Source organism: Amblyomma maculatum, chromosome 5 (assembly GCF_055883805.1).
Source record: "Amblyomma maculatum isolate TAMU_Amacu chromosome 5, ASM5588380v1, whole genome shotgun sequence".
NCBI classification, from domain to species: Eukaryota; Metazoa; Arthropoda; class Arachnida; order Ixodida; family Ixodidae; genus Amblyomma; species Amblyomma maculatum.
Genome location: NC_139348.1, coordinates 122575276 through 122591898, shown reverse-complemented (window position 1 = coordinate 122591898; position 16623 = coordinate 122575276). Strand labels below are relative to the sequence as shown.

At 49.2% G+C, this 16623-nt stretch overlaps 2 protein-coding genes across 2 annotated transcripts in view; one reads left to right on the top strand and one right to left on the bottom strand.

Moving 5' to 3' along the window:
- The window catches only part of LOC146189395 (uncharacterized), a 106605-nt gene extending 93060 nt beyond the window's left edge, over nt 1-13545 (bottom strand). Inside the window, exon 1 of the mRNA XM_084604227.1 lies at nt 12895-13545. Within this exon, the coding sequence (XP_084460353.1) occupies nt 12895-12947 (53 nt within the window). The 5' untranslated portion in view covers nt 12948-13545. The remainder of the gene's footprint in view (nt 1-12894) is intronic.
- A 388-nt stretch (nt 13546-13933) lies between these two features.
- The window catches only part of LOC146189394 (ribosome biogenesis regulatory protein homolog), a 28084-nt gene continuing 25394 nt past the window's right edge, over nt 13934-16623 (top strand). Inside the window, exons 1-2 of the mRNA XM_084604225.1 lie at nt 13934-14113; nt 15830-15905. Of these exons, the coding sequence (XP_084460351.1) occupies nt 13947-14113; nt 15830-15905 (243 nt within the window). The 5' untranslated portion in view covers nt 13934-13946. The remainder of the gene's footprint in view (nt 14114-15829; nt 15906-16623) is intronic.

Genomic DNA, 16623 nt, shown 5'->3' with positions numbered 1-16623 from the left:
AAACAAATCAAAAGTCGCTCAGACGCAATTGTGATTTATAAACAATCCTTTCCACGCCAAATGGGTGTAGCGCAAACAGCGAGCACCCGCCACGGGCCGCCGAGTTCGTCGGTCCAGACAAGAAGGTCGAAAGAAATCACGGGAGAGACGGCAGAAAACGAGATAAAAAGGGGGCTGAGGGAGCGAGCCGCTCCACTAACGACCGTCCACAGGCGAGGCCCCGACAGGGGGTCAATAAATAAACCGGACGGTAACGCGAGATCCCGAAAGCAGCGAAACAGAAAGGAAACACGCCTACCCCGGTGCACACACGCCAGTGAGCAACACGACAAACCGGACGGCGACAAACTATAAACGAGAAAAGAAAGAACAGTGAGCGTAGGGGCCAGCGCGTAATCAAAACGCGCGTTAAACCTTACCCCCCATTTCCTCTTCCCTCCGTGGTCGTTCGCCAAATGACCTCAACCCGGTTCTTCTCATTATTTTTTTTCCCCTGCTCTTAGGCCGCTTTCTCCCAGAGGCCAGCCGGATTCCGCCGTCCACTGACCCCCCTCCCCTTCCTCCAAACCGCTCATGTCCCACGCTCACCACCAAAGAGGCCGGCTACGCGAGCATCGATCGATAGCTTTTTTTTTTTTTTCTTCGGGTCGGTCATAACATCAAGGTGCGGCTGGGCGGGGAATTTATTGCTTTTATTATTTTTTTTTCTCTTTGTGTGCGTGTGTTCAGCGGGCGCTGCTAAACATTCCGAGTCTACTTTGACCGCGTATCAAAGGCGCACCCGCCCGAAGCAGAATGAAAGGAGCTCCCTCCCGTACCAAGTCCGGCTTCAGGTCAGGTTTGCAGCACCGTCTGCGCTACCGCTTCCACCCCACTTCAAAAGGAGCGTTTTACAGAATGTGCGACCGTGTGAACGCTGCATCCAACTACCATAAATACTAAACCACATCTTTCCCCCGCGATGATAGCTGCAGAGGGGACTATTTCTCCAGGGGCGGCGACCACTGACTAAAGCCGGAAAGCGGCCGCTACCCGGAAAGTGCCCGCATATGTGACCAAGTGCACAAGGTGGACACCGGTACGCTATCATATAGGAGGGAAAGAGAGAACGAAATGAAGAAAGCAACACAGTAGAACGAACAGAAGAAATAAAAAAAGATAGTTTGGTTGGTTTGGTTTGTAGGGCTAAACGTCCCAAAGCAACTTAGGCTATGCATGAGAGACGTCGTAGTGGAGGACTCCGGAAATTTCAACCACCTGGGGTTCTTTAACGTGCACTGACGTCGCACAGCACACGGACGCCTTTCTCTTCGTCTCCATCGAAAAGCAGCCATCGAGGCCGGGAAAAAGAACAGAACGAAACGACTGGAAAAAGAGAGAAAAATAGATAAAAAAAAGAGCGATAGAGCAAGATAAAAGGAGGAAGTATGAAGTGAAGTCCTGCCTCCTCCTCTCGCTAGTCGAGCGCATACGTACACAGCATGCAACAGCGGCAGGAGAACAGTGCGCACAGGAGAGGGGAGGAGGGGGGGGGGGGGACTCTCCAGTGACCGTGTGAACGAGGGATTCCCTCGGAGAAATTTTCGGGCTCCGAATCCGGGAAGTCGTAGAAAGACACGAGCACGCGAAAGAACCGTTAGACGACGTGCACTGGGGGGCAGAGCTCGGGACGCCCGTTCAGGTTGTTCTCTCTCAATCTCCCAAACCGCGGCCCTCCTTTCCGTTGGAATAAAGGATTCATTCATTCTTCCTCCTATACTTTCCCTTCCCTGGAGCCCTGCCAAACGAACGCAAGCATACCAGGCCGAAACGAAAAAGAGCGAACGAGCGAGCGGTCGCGATACAGCACAAATTCTCTTCCCCGAACGAATTTCTTACACTCTCCTCGAACAATACTATTCACCAATGGAAGGTGCATCTTAGGTCCATCTCCCAGCACAGACGTGGGTATACACGTAACACGCATGTTTCCACTCGAAGACAGCTCAGGGCGACATCTCCCCTCACCAGCGGTGTCTCAGTTCTCTATTAGGGCGGCCAAGTGAGAGAAAACGAATCAATAAATCAAAAGTCCCTCGATACGGACCGTCTACACGGCGCGCGGATAAGTGAGCCGATGTCCTGGCTCGATAGGCGGCGGCGGCGGCCGCGAGTCGACATTCAATGGGGGTCAGGGACAACTGCCGAGCGCCTTCGCAACGCTACGCACGCTGGAGGAGGGGAGACGGGGAGGAGGAGGGGGAGACAGGGCGACGAGGGAGGGAGAAATAGTTATACTCCCAGGCAGCGACCGCAACCGCCCCGCATGAGACCCCTTCGTTATTACAGTATGCAACACTCTAGTTTAATTGTTACACTTCGTTATGCCTACGAAAGATACGGGGGAACAGAAGCCGATGGGTTCATATGGGGTAATTATATGGTGAACTACTTTCGTCGGAGGGGACCCCAGGCGGTCGAAATTAATTCAGAGTGCCCCCCCCCCCCCCCCTTCTCTCCCTACTTCTTTCCCCCAGGCACCCATTTCCGCCACGGTTAGGCATGGCGGTACGGCCACAGTTCAGGGTGCCTGGGTGCGCTTGTTTCCTCTCGACGCAGTGGGCATGCGTGCGTATCGAGACTGAGACTCCTAAAACGCGATATTCTAAGCGACGGCCGGATGAAGCGTGTCGAGCAGGCACTGACCAAAGTGTGCAGACGAGAGCGGGTATTCGCGATGAGCACGACGCCGAAGAGTTGAACTGTAACTCCACGCTCGAAGGTACCGCACCGACAGAGTAGTGAATCGCGGACGCCGCTTCTTGGCCCTCTTTTTTTTTTTATCTTTAAAGAAACGAGAGCAGCCCCAAAAGAACCTACAACGCGGCATGCGCTGCTGAGTCGCGTATCATGCAGCAGACGAGGTCGGCGAAGCGCTCCCGCGTTCCCTACACTGCGCGCACTCAAAAACAAAGCGATTGACTGCCCACGGAGCAGCAGCAGCAACAATGGGGCAGAAGCTCGCTCTAGCTACTTCGAGGCCGGCTGTCACTCAGACCCGCGACATGAGCGACGGATAAACGATTACCACCACGGCGAACACCAGTAGGAGCCGCCCGCGTAACTAGACCAATCGCGCGTGAATCCGCGTTCCAACGTCCCGCAGCAGACGACACGCAGGAACCGTCACTGTTATCTCGCAGACGGCGACGACCCAGACAGCGTGACCATCGCAGACGTCTTGCAATGTACAAGCCCGGTCCAAGGAACGGGGGGTTGCAGGGTGTGTGTGGTGTCCTTCGGCTGACCGGCCACCGCGAAAGGCGGAAGTGCACCCCCTCCGCACCGCATACGCCAAAGCGAGGCTGTTGAATAACCAGCGAGAAGAGCAACAATCAAAAACTCGCGCGGGCCGACCCGCTTGTCAGGCGTGCACGTCACGGAAGAACAGATGACAAGTTAGCGAGGAAGAAGAGGGGGGGGGGGGGGGGGGCAGCGTTCGGCTAGTAAGCGAAACGCCGTTCGTGCAGAGTAGAAGGCGAGCACCGGAAGCCGAGCGCGGTCGAGGCAGAGGAGGGGGGAGGGCAGCAGCTGTCCGTCTGCCGTAACGGTGTGGCACGCACCTGGTGTGAAGCGCGGAAATGCATAGACAATGCGACGTGCCTGCTTGACGGCGCGTCGTCGTGCCTCATGAAAGTACTATGATCGCATACGGAGGTCCCGCATACAGCGACACGCGCACACACCGCGGTCTAATACGCAAACAGCGCGAGGCACACAGATGAGTTACTAGTGCGTAACGGGGGGAGCTCAGCGTGTGTGCGCGCGCTAGTATTCGCCGGCAGTCTGCATGGACAATGGGCGAATATTATATGCATCTCGAAGGACCCCCAGAGGAGCGTAACGAGATGCACAAGGGGTCGAAATGAAGCAGCACGCCTACATACGCTGTTTGTGGTGGCTACACAAAGCGGCTATGTGGAGCTGTACACCTGTACGAATCGCTGCCCTAAGCACTTGCGATCGTCAACCAAACAAGCTGAACATTGGTGCACAGTTTCTTTACACTCGAACGCGGAGAAAAGGTACGGCGATAGCCAGTGGTACACAAAATGATCGTTAACTTTTTGGGGCCGTGACAACGCTACTTTTTTCCAAACTGAATCGAATAATACGAATAGTAATTACTTCGCTCAGCAATCGAATTAAAATACAGCACCCATCCTGCCGAATCGTACAGTTGTACTAACGTCAGCCACTTTTGCGAATATCATCATCATCAGCCTGATTATACCCACTGCAGGGCGAAGGCCTCTCCCATATTTCTTCACTTAGCCCGGTAAGCGTACAAAAAAAGAAAAAAGACAAGTAACGGTGCGGAACACTGAAACGCCAGCACAGTTAAGATACGTGATATTAATCTTTTAGAAGCGGCTGGAAACGAATTCAGTATGTTAACTTTGTGACTGTTAAGTTATACCGTTATAAGCGTAGAAAAATGACTTTTATTGAGCACAAAAGATAATAAACTATATAGTCACAGGACATGAGACAAGCTACAGCGTATATAAGCCACGAACTCTGATCGAGATCGGGCATCAAGTCAATTAGGGTAGCTTAACTTGAGGCTTTCTTACGAAGGCCATGTGTGAGAATTAATTGTAAACGCTAATTATGAACGTAATTATGAACCGCGTAGCAGCAATGAAACCACGCATACGGATCGCTGCAGCGTCAATGTGGACCTTATTTTCCGAACACACGTCGAAGAAAAATACTATGATTGCGTCAATTACACTCAAGAAGTACTATTTGAAATATTCGATCGAATTCGGATAATTTCTGAAACATACTTCTCAATTTGTTCTAATATTTAAATAGGAGAATAATCGAATCGCTATTCGAATTTTTGGAATATTGGTATACGCCCATCTGAATGAAGGAAAAAAAAAAAAAAACGCCATCCAGTGACCAGGAACCCGACACTCACAGCTTAAATGTCTGTTAAGGTTTTGTTACACTCACGTCTCGTTAGGTCACGAATATATCTGCCGTAACGTATATGATCCAATCGGGCGCAGTATGTGTCACACTTGTTCTGTGGACACCTAAACCGAGCCGTAAAGAGAAGGGAGGAAGGTGAGAGTGAAAGTGGAAGCAGAAAGAGCTGCCGTAGTGGAGGGCTACGGAGTAATTTGAACCACCTGGGGATCTTTAACGCGCACTGACATCACACTGCACACGGACGCCTCTCCGTTTCGCCTCCATCGAAACGCAGCCGACGGCGGTCGGTATCGAACCCGGGTGCTCCGGTACAACGCTCTGGTCCCCTCCTCAGTATACGAATTATTCTTTCGCACTCTAGACCCGACCGACAGTGTGCATTTTTCGACAGCTCCTAAGTTCTCACCAAGGCACGAACGCATGGGGACACTTGACCAGCGTGTCAGTAGACGGTTTGCTCAGTCGAAAGCAATTTTTTTCCCGGCATGCAGCAATACGCACTTTTTTTCTTTTATATTTTGCACTTTCGAGTTACCGTCGCGAGGAGGAAGCACTGCGGTGCGGAACTGTGATCAGAAGATAAGATAGACCCACCTTTAACACAATCGCGACAGTGCGGTTGCGTCAGCTATAGGGGAGGCCCGCCTGATGTGCCGAGTCCCGAGTGTTCAGTGGTGTCGATTCCTGGCGGGTCTCGAACAACCCACTACCATAGGGTATATACCTCATAATTAACTTATTTCAACCTACCCTGTTCTACGGCCGCTCGATGGAAGCGCACTAGTCGCTCACCTCTTTGGCGTCCTCTACCGCTTCTCACGATCCCTTTATTTCCGCCGTCCTAGTTCGGATGCTTCAGATATTAGATAGCAGATACCGGGGCTGGCAAACAACTTTTATTTCCGTTTTTTTTTTTCCCTTTTTTTGATTCCAAATAAACGACCACTTACTACTACTGCAGCTAACGGACAGATCACACAATACGCGAGCTAGCAAAATAAAAAAGAACAAGGGATAGAGTGAGGCGGGAAAAAATAAATAAATATACAGTGGCCTCTGCTCGCCAGCGTGCCCAAACCCGGCAACAAAGCGGCCATCTCGTGCCATCGCTTCGTCGGAGGAGTCAACAAGAACGCAAAAAAGAAAAAAAAAAAAAAGAAGTAAAACAAACAATCGGAGCGAGAAAGCAGAAGCGACGGCAAACCCTCCATCGCTGCAAGCAAGAGCAGCATCCTGCGCAGTCACGATCTGCAACAATGGCGTCACACACTCGACGCGAAAGCGGAACTAACAGTGCTTCGAATGGGGAGGCGTTCGAAGCGACAAAAATGCCTCACCCGCCACCTTCCTGTTTTCGGCGATGAGCCCGACCCGGACAACGTAAAAGGAAAAGCCAAGAACAAGCAGCTGCCACCCATTCCGCCTTCCGAAAAAGAAACGCAACCCTGCGGCGAAAGTTGGATGGAGGAAACAACGATGAGCCAGCGGCGGCTGGGAAGGTCGCGGCGAGTTGCCGAAAGAGCTAGTTTCCGCCACGAACAGAGAGCGAACTTTCGTATTCAATACCCTCGCACTTTTGATTTGTAGTTTGTCGTTGAAAATCTTATCGTTGTTTTTCATATATAATATATCCAACATTTTTTCCCCCTCTGTGCTGATCAAATGCGGCGGGCCGACGACGTTAGCATCTAGGTCAACTAGCGGAAGGCCTGGCACTTAATGCCATGCCCCCTTTGTACTGAATGCGCCGTGACTGCCGTTACCTCGCCGCTTCTGGCCTTAATTATACCCTCGCGTTGAGGCGTGCCTATTAAACGCGCTTGGTTAAAGGCCGAGACCACGAAGGGGGGAAATGGGGCAGACGACGAGGCTTTTGCAGTGCTAGCAGACGATGCTCGATGATGCCCAAACCTTTAAAAGGTTTGGTTTGTAGGGTTTAACGTCCCAAAGCGACTAAGGCTATGTGAGACGCCGCAGTGGAGGGCTCCGGAGTAATTTCGACCATCTGGAATTCTTTAACGAGCAGTGACATCGTACAGCACACGGGCGCCACTAACGGCCGAGACCACGAAGGGGGGAAGTGGGGCAGACGACGAGGCTTTTGCGGTGCTAGCAGACGATGCTCGATGATGTCCAGGGCCATACCTTCAAAAGGTTTGGTTTGTAGGGCTTAACGTCCCAAAGCGACTCAGGCTAAGTGAGACGCCGCAGTGGAGGGCTCCGGAGTAATTTCGACCATCTGGAGTTCTTTAACGTGCACTGACATCGTACAGCACACGGGCGCCATTAAAGGCCGATGCCACGAAGGGGGGAAGTGGGGCAGACGACGAGGCTTTTGCGGTGCTAGCAGACGATGATGCCCGGGGCCATACCTTCAAAAGGTTTAGTTTGTAGGGTTTAACGTCCCAAAGCGACTCGGGCTATGTGAGACGCCGCATTGGAGGGCTCCGGAGCAATTTCGACCATCTGGAGTTATTTAACGTGCACTGACATCGTACAGCACACGGACGCCACTGCGTTTCGCCTCCATCGAAACAACCGTTTCGCCTTCATAGAAAGGCCGGTGGGTCCAACTCGCGCGACCTTGGGCTCGGCAGTCGAGCCCCCTGTAACCATTTGGACTACTTCGGGGCGTATCTGAAAAGGTATGCGGGGCAAATGGTGATTTTGCACGCGGCATTATTAGTAAGTACATCGTAAAGCTCCGCTGGCTCCCGGTCACCACATAGCTCTCGTAACGTGTGCTCAGAGGTAGGGGCTGAAACCAAATACATTGACTGCCATTAAAACTGACGAGATAAAACAAGCCAAACGCACGAGAAACATGTAAAACCTTCCCAAACAGCCGCACTATTCGTTAACGCAGTCTACGTCGTAATATTTACATTACGCACAACCGCAATAGTATTAAGCCATCACACACGGAGCTTGATCTTGCAATGCGCTAATGCAAAAAATGAAGTGCTTTCGCGTCGCCATTTGCATGGCTGGCAGCAGACACTCCCTGCAATATCTGCGTGCACGTTTGGCGACGGAGTTGAAAAATGAAAAACAAAAAGTTTCTACGGCCAAGCAAAAAACGACTTCTCGAAACTCTAAGGAAGCAGTTGCGAAACCACGCGGAGTGGTCTACGCATACTAATGGCTACAAAGCCTCGTTAGAAAGAAAAATAAAATACGAGCAAAAATAATTTCTGTTTCCGACCAAGAACACCAACCAACCCCGTATATTCGACCTCGGCTGTTAGCACACAGCCCCGCGGATTGCCTCGACACGCAATTAATGTTGCTACGCAACGCGCGGATTTTCTCACAGTCGACGAGAATCGCGATACACATTCTGAGTATTTATTTTTTTATTTTATTATTTTCTCATGTCGACGTGTTTTTCCCTCGAGATGAGAAGGCTTGATAAGCATTCCACCTGCGACTACCGGGAGACCTTTTCCCGGCGTTTTGTAGGGCGCACGAGGAGGACAATGTTTGCATCAATTGTCCGCACCGCGCGCGCAGCTGCATCGCCTCCGCGGTCAATGACACGGCGTCGCGTTAACCGTCGCGCGGTTCACTACTGCACCGCATGCGATGAATAGCACAATGTGGAGCACTAGAACTCTATAACATAATCTGCAAAGTGGTCGCCATTGGGAAGTTCTCTTGCACCTACTGTGAGGCGATCTTGACGACCAACAAGGTCCCCGATATCCTCCGCATGTGTATTAAAGAGAGAAGACTTTAATCAAGATCAAATAAAGACCTTATTCTTTGCGTAACACTTGGAAGTTTGTGCAAGGAATAGTGGCACTACAGTGTACTAGAATGCTATTCTAGTACACAGTAGTAGCACTTCAGAGGGACAGCGCTGGAAAAAAAAAAAAAAAAAAAAACACGTACACGAGCCATTTCAGCATCATCATTAGCCTGACTATACCCACTGCAGGGCGAAGGCCTCTCCCATATTTCTCCAATTAACCCGGTTCTGTGCTAGCTGCATCCACTTGAACCCTGCGAACTTCTTAACCTCATCCGCCCACCCAACTTTCTGCCGCCCCCTACTACGCTTTCCTTCCCTTGGAATCCAGTTTGTTACCCTCAGCGACCATCGGTTATCCTCTCTTCGCACTACATGTCCTGCCCATGTCCATTTCTTCTTCTTAATTTCCACTAGAATGTCGGTAACTTGAGTTATTTCTCTGACCCACTCTGCACGCTTTCTATCTCTTAATGTTACCCCTACCATTTTTCGTCCCATAGCCCTCTGGGTTGTCCTCAACTTAAGTAGAACCCTCTTGGTTAGCCTCCACGTTTCAGCCCCATAGGTGAGTACAGGTAAGATGCAACTGTTGTACACTTTCCTCTTGAGTGATACCGGTAAGGTATACGAACTACGAAACCGATACGAACCATTTAGTGCACGATAAATGAACATGTCGCTTAATTACGTTCGCCTGGAACTGTACTATATGAACACAATAACACATCTGATACTAATAAAACTACTCTACAACTAGGCCCGTCAACTGCACCGACCGTTTGCTGGACACAAATGACAATAAGGGTTCTTCGCGTCCAGGTAGAACGCGATTTTTCGTTTTATCCGGATGGTGAAAACGCGACGGTGAAAAACGGGGCATTTCCCAAATTCCGGAACTACACTGCACAAAGATGGTGGGCGGGTAACAGATGATAGATTTATAATAGGAGTACCCCACTGGTTAGAGGGATAGGGTAACTGCGGGGCGACAGTGCGCATGTGCGATGTGCTGCGATTCTGTATTATTCTGTTTTATGGCGCATAAACATCTAAGGCTGTCATGCGCCAAACGCAGGATCTGCTTTCCGTGCAGAAGGTCTAATAAATACGGTTAAAATACCTGATATTCGTTAAGAAGTTTGACGTCTTTTAGAAACATAAAAGAAAACGCAGGATATATTCCCAGGTTCATTTCCTCCGGTGAGAAATCTAGGGTGAAGAGGTAAATGTTCAGAATAAAATTGTGAAAAATGCTTTTTCCTTAGCTTTTATAGCCCCCAGCTGCGCGGGGTGCGGTAATCACTCTGGCCATGCACACTCGCGTTCCGCTATTACCCTACCTTAACCGATAAATGCTAGGATGCAGGCCCCGTGGCTTGAATAGTATACTTGACGGTTGAAGTCAGGGAGAATTAGCAAGAAGCCACGGCGCGCTACCCCGGCATAGGAAATGCTGCGTTGACATTGCTGCGACGTTATCACGAAATTTCGAACATATTTAGCCGAGGTGCCTTGAAAAAAAAACAAAAAAACAAAAAACCGGATAGACCACGCAGAAAACAAAACGCAGCGAATGCAGATGATTCATGCTGTGCTGTACACAGGTTAAGAAAAAAGCGGCACTCAGCTATCAAAGGACCCCCTCCAACCCAATACCTGCCGAGCTATACCATCACGGTAGACCGCCTTGCACCTATACGAGTAGCGCTTTGAACGCCTTCGAGTGAAGTCACGTGCTGGCAAATGATTTTTAAATGCTTCGTGAGTTCCAGTAAAAATACACACATTCACACAACTGGATCGATAGTCGTTTGCTCATCACAGTGCAACGGGTAAAACGCCGAATTCTGATGGTGAATTCCAGCACTGTCGAGTTTTCACGAAACCGCTTCATTGTTCTGCGCTTCGCTGCATCTTTTTTTCCGCCATGGAGTCCTACGAGGTGGCATTTTAATGCGTTTCACCCTTCTCGGGTGAGGATTGTGGAGGCTTCCACGGCTCGCAAGTGATACTAGAAGAATAAGAGCGGCCGTATCATGTGCAGTTGCGAACGGGAGATGATCGGACATGCTTATGTATGTTCGCTTGAGGTATCAGCACCCCGAGCGTGGCGTGGAAGAAACGTGCGCGGTAGTGAGTGACCTTGGAGTCAGCGTGGGGTTGGTGATGGATGTCAAAAAGGAGGCGAACGGAAACGGTGGAAAAGTTACAAAAGTTACATTCCGTACATTGATCTGTTTGTATTTACTTTCCATTCTTCGTTATGACGCAGGTCGAATGGCAAAAAGTTAAACCATCCGATAACGAAGAACTCTAATTACATTTCAATGCATCGGACGGTGCTAGGAGCCGCTCTGTTGCATAGTACTGTTGGGATTGAATAGTGGCGCATACACTCTGACATCAAGTTGCTCATAAATTTAGCGCGATTTTTATTCCAGATTCTGGCATCGAGGCAGGCGAAGTTGATTGTTTTTAGCTAGAGTCTCCCTCGATCAGCATCGACCCTGGTAGGCAGACACACATAAAATCTCCCCAAAAAGCGGCGAGCGGGTGAAACGTCCAGTTGGTAAATATATTAATTTTACTCCCGACAATACACAAAGTTCGCCTCAGACTTCAGGAGCCAATCTGCGACTGCTGAGTTTGCAAACTATGCAGATGATTCCATCAACCCTGAAAATAGGTGTCGTAGCACTCTTGATTGACTGCAAGAACCTTCGAAGGGACTGATGTCAGAGTCAAAACTCGGCAGAGATTGACGTCAGTGAACCTAAATGACCGTCCCGCGGAGTGCAGTTTTATTGCACGAACCACAACCAACACAACAAACAATGAGTCAGGCTTGGTGTCGTCCAACCAAAAGGCCGTCTGGCTGACCGCCTGCGCGGCGACCGCACTGAGGCCCAAACCGCGCGTCGAAACAACGCTCTCCACCCCCATCGTTAGCAGGTTATCAGCAAGCCGAGATTTCTACTACCCGCAGCCCTTGCCGACAGAGCTATAACAGGTGCACTCGCGTGATCGTCCCGATAAAGCGATATCGTAATTGCCTTATCTTACCTCGTGAGCTCGGAACGAGAGGAGATAAGGCGCGTATTTGTCGACGTAACAGCACGGATGGCCACCGTAGACGAATAGAAACTACCGGGTCTCATGCCACGCGGTTTCGTCACATAGAAATGAACGAAAACAAACCCGGCAGAGTCAGCTGGCATCAAGGTCGCACACGGATCCGTACCTCAAGGAAACTGCACGCAATTCACTTGGCTTAAGACTTATCTCGGCGTAACCACACTCAATTTCAGGCATCATCTGTGCTTCTTTTCACCGCAACAAGGGGGCCGTAATACAGGCCGACACGTAGGTGCAATCCCGAAGCATAAAGGCCCGGTCAGCTCAGACAGGAAGCGAAGAGGCGCGGCCATTCCTCGTTTGCGCGTTCGATGGATGATGTCCAAGAAAAACGCGTAGTTTTATGGTTGGAAGCAACCCTTCGGAGTGCTGAAAGCTGTGACTATTGATAATCGGCAGTCGAAAGAGCAGAAAAACGAAACATCCGTTTCGGGACGTCGCAATAGCTCGATATCTTGACGTGCAGCGTCGTCTCGGAACGGAAACACGGCACGCAACTGCATGGTATGCGATGTGTTCAGTGTAACGCAGCCACTACTGATGTAGTACCAGCGAAAATGCAATCACAAGCGACTTCACCGAAGCGCTTGCAACGCGAACTAGTTGGAGAGCGCAATGACTACGTCTGCAGACTCCAAGCTAGAGAAACTGCCTGAAAGCCAATGGATGAGCGTAGTGAGAACAGAAAAAAAGAGAAAGCCAGAAATCCGGGGAACCGATGGGGAGGGAGTCTCATATTTTCGCTCGGTCAGCGGTCGTCTCCACGAGGGATGAATCACGAGTGTTGCGTTTCGCTATTTACGCGCGCGCTGGAAAGCAACCCCCCCCCCCCCTCCAAACCAAAGGGGGGGGGGGGGGGGGAGAGACTTGAACACACCCAGACCTAACAATAAAACACCAGAAAACACTTTGGCTTCCGTGACTTCGTGGACACTGACCTGCGGAAAAAAGACGGGCTTGCCGCCCGGAACAACAAAACGGCTGATGGGGGGGTTTGACAAAGCCAAAAGCGATGGACTCACCCTAGGAGCGTCTGATCCGCAAGCTGCTTGACTCGCAGGATTTGCTTCTTCATTGTGACGCCCAGCGCTTTGTTTCCTCCTGAAGAATCAACTCAGAGGCTGTTGTCGAAGAATCGAGCACCAACCACTACGGGGCGGGGTTGGAATTTGGAGAACGCAAACCGACCACGGGGCACCGATGAGTTAAAACAAGTATTCACTGAAGTACGAAAAAAAAATTACAACTAAGGAAGGGGAGGGGAAGCACAAACACGCGTCGTCGTGTTGTGGCGTTCACCGCATTTCGCCCGCAGCAACACAGACACCACAAGCTTGCACCACGAGCAACCGCGTCGTTGCCGGAGAGATCACCGCGCCGCGGTGCACGGATGGGGTAGTAGGAGCACGGTAGCGGCTAGATCCGGCAAGACGACGAAGAAACCACCACAGTAACCGCACCCGCGACCACTCATGTCATCGCAGAGATAAAGTCGCGGCGGGAACTCGCACAAGCCAGCCCACGAGCAAGCACGGCTTTAGAGCGAGCACTCGCTTGTTTCTCGCTGGTAGCGGCGGCGGCGGCTGGGAAAGCACCGGCGTCGCGCTCGCTGTAAACGCAGCCCCGATTGGCCGATGTAAAAACATGTAGCCAATCGACGGCCCTTTGTTGTAACTTTAGGAGAGGCGAGAGTGCTAGCGGAGGTAGCGAAACTCACCTACTTGCGACGCTTTGTGGCTTCCTGGTGGCAGAAACAGAAACTACAATAAATGTTTTACGTTGTCGGTTGGCAATAGACAGAAGCAAAAATTCAGCAATTTTATATATCTAAAGGAAAACGTGTAATAAAACTTCAAAATATGTTTTTGTGTGTGTTCTATTAAACTTTATTGAATTCATTTTTTTACCTCTTTGTGGCAGTATTTATTCTTGTAATAATGAACATTTGTACAATACTTCAACTATGTAATAAAATTTGCACAACATTTTTTTATTTTCTAGAAAAACTACTTTGTAGCATTATTTATTAGTAGTTGGTTAGATTTGTCGATACCTACTCACATTATCGGCAACTATGTCTTTCGCAAATATGGCCGCCTTGGCGGAGCAAATTTTGTTGGAGGCTGCCGAAAAAGAGGCCTCTTACAAGCCCATAGACGTTGCAAAGGACTTAGACCTCGAGTTTGACCTCGGAAATCTTCTCGCCACAGATCCTAACCCCTTGGATTACACCAAGCTCAAGTAAGAGGTTCCGAAAACACTTGTAAACACCCTGCACGTGTCAACGTCGTTGTGTCATATGATGTCAGCGATGCGAAAGTCGAGGATTTCCTAGAAGCTCGTCTTTTCATTTCGATGTGTATTTTGTGCTTAATGCCGACTTTGTGCGTAAGTCACGATGGTTTGCCGTGACCTTGCTTTTGAATGACAGCGTCTGTGGTGTTTAGGATGAGTGATAGCACATTCTGCGCAGCTATGTGTTTGACGTATGTATTACGAGTAGGAAAAGAGAACTAGAACAAACAAAAAGAAATCACTGCTTTTAGCTCGTCGTTTAAAAACGTGCCCTTGCATCCACCTTTTGTCGTCCATGAAGCACTGCGAATGGCTGCACGCATGATTAAATGGCTTGTAGCTACTTGCATCGTCGAAGATGCGCGCTGTGGTGTCCGTGGCACAATGTGAATGCACCTTTTTAGCAGCTGCAGTTAGTCGGCGTTCACGCTATTTTATTTTCAACGGAAAATTAGGCTAATGACATGCCTACCTTGTTGCAACGGCTGGGAGTGCGCTGTGCGTGGTGCTTCAAAAGGCTAGCTAAAAAATTGGGGTAAACCAAGATAGGCTGGTAGTTATCCATTTGGAGACACTTTTGTATTTGGTTGGGCCATCATCTTTCCGAAAAACGTGCTGCTTACCGGAGAAGGAGGGGCAACTGCCAGGAAATTACCACAGTATTCAAATATGTCACTCATTCTATTCCCCCGAGTTTAACTGGCCATTTTGTTTTGCTTCTTGACTTTCAAATGACCTGTGTTTGCAGGTGTACCATAGCTAAAATGCCTTTGTCACAAGTAAACTGCCTAGGTCATTTGCTTGTGGGCCATTTTGTGTGGCTCATAGCACATCAGCAGCATTTCAAATTTCCTGAAAGTGATAGGAACTCTTGAACTCACCTCTAAAAATCTTGAGACTTCTGCAGATGTCACAAGAGTTCTGTTCCAGGGCTTAGCTTTGTCCAATTTGATATATTCCAACCTCTCTAGCTTTCTAGCGTAAACAAGCGAGGCAAAGCAGCGAGCTTGATTCTACCTGAGCTCTCTGCCACATTGCTGTCAATATGTCCTTTGTGGAGTCATACTACTTGGGGTACTCTGCAAGTTCGCTTCTTGACATAGGAATCAGTTTATTTCATTGTGGAAACATTGCTGCTTGCATTCTTGGATTTCACCGAGGTAGCTCTGAATGTCCTTCAAGCAACAGCTCGGAAAGAAAAAATTTACTGCCGATGGCTTTCGAACCCAGGCTGAGGCCGAGAGATCAGCTTAATTCATTGGCCGCTGCTTTAGACAGCTGCATGATCTCGTTAGGCAGTTTATATGTTTACTAAGCTGTAAATCTTTCACTCTGCTCTTCCGATTCCTTCATCGTCATCTCCCCTGTCAAAAGGTGCAGAATAGACATCAATTGGGCCTCTGTCATCTTAATAAAAGCCTGAAAGCATCCATTAAGTACCTTGCTAAACATAGCAAGATGTGGCAAAGGAAAGCTAAATGAACTTACCTAAATGTGAGCTAAAGTTTTCTTTGTATATTAGTACTTAGCCAAGCTAAATTGCCAAACGGGATCTGCTGTGTTTTCAGCGGCTGTGTTTTGCTGTAAAATATTTTGCTATGATTATGACGGTTTTGCAGCATGCATCGCTGGAACTTATTTCATATTTATCTTTTAATGCAGGTCACAGTCACGAGAAGAGTACATAAAGGCCCTCGCTAGGGATGACGCACAGCTGCTCATCAACAAACTCTTTGAGGTATGGGGTCACTTGGTGTGTTTTCGCTGTGGTTCTTTTATGGTTGCTGGCTGTGACGCTTTACCGTTAACAATTTGACTGGAGTTGTTGGCAGCTAGTTGTAGGCAGCTAGTTGAAATCTTTTCTTTTTCTGATTGGCATTGGGCACTGAGGATGAATACAAAGACTCAGAGAAAAATGAAAATCTTTGTGTATATTAGAATAGCATGTAAAACTAATTGCGGGGCAAGTTGGTGCATTGCTCTTAAAAAGAAAGATTAACAGCGCTAACAAATAGACACTCACAAAAAGGCACACAGGACACAGCACCTATCCTGTGTGTCTATTTGTGTCTATTTGTTAGCGCTGTTAATCTTTGCTTTTATCAGAATAGCAGGGTTCGAGTAAAGTCAGATGGAATTTTTGAGGGAGATATACATGGCCTGAGCCCTCCCAGTTGGAGACTCGGGACAAGAACCCCTAGATTCTTGATAACATCCCTTCTTAAGTGCTTGTCTTGTCGCTGATTGGTCAGGGCCTCTCGTGGCGCAACGTTAGCGTGTAGCTGCCTAAACAGTGGTCCCACTGTTCTCAGCCACCGGGTACTGTGTGATGGGATGAGGCACAAAGTAAGAAAAGCACATGCCGACACTGGTATTATGTGACCAGATACAAGGTAAGAAGAGCAAAACTGTATCGTGTATCTGCGCAGACCTCATGTTATCGAACAAAACGCAAC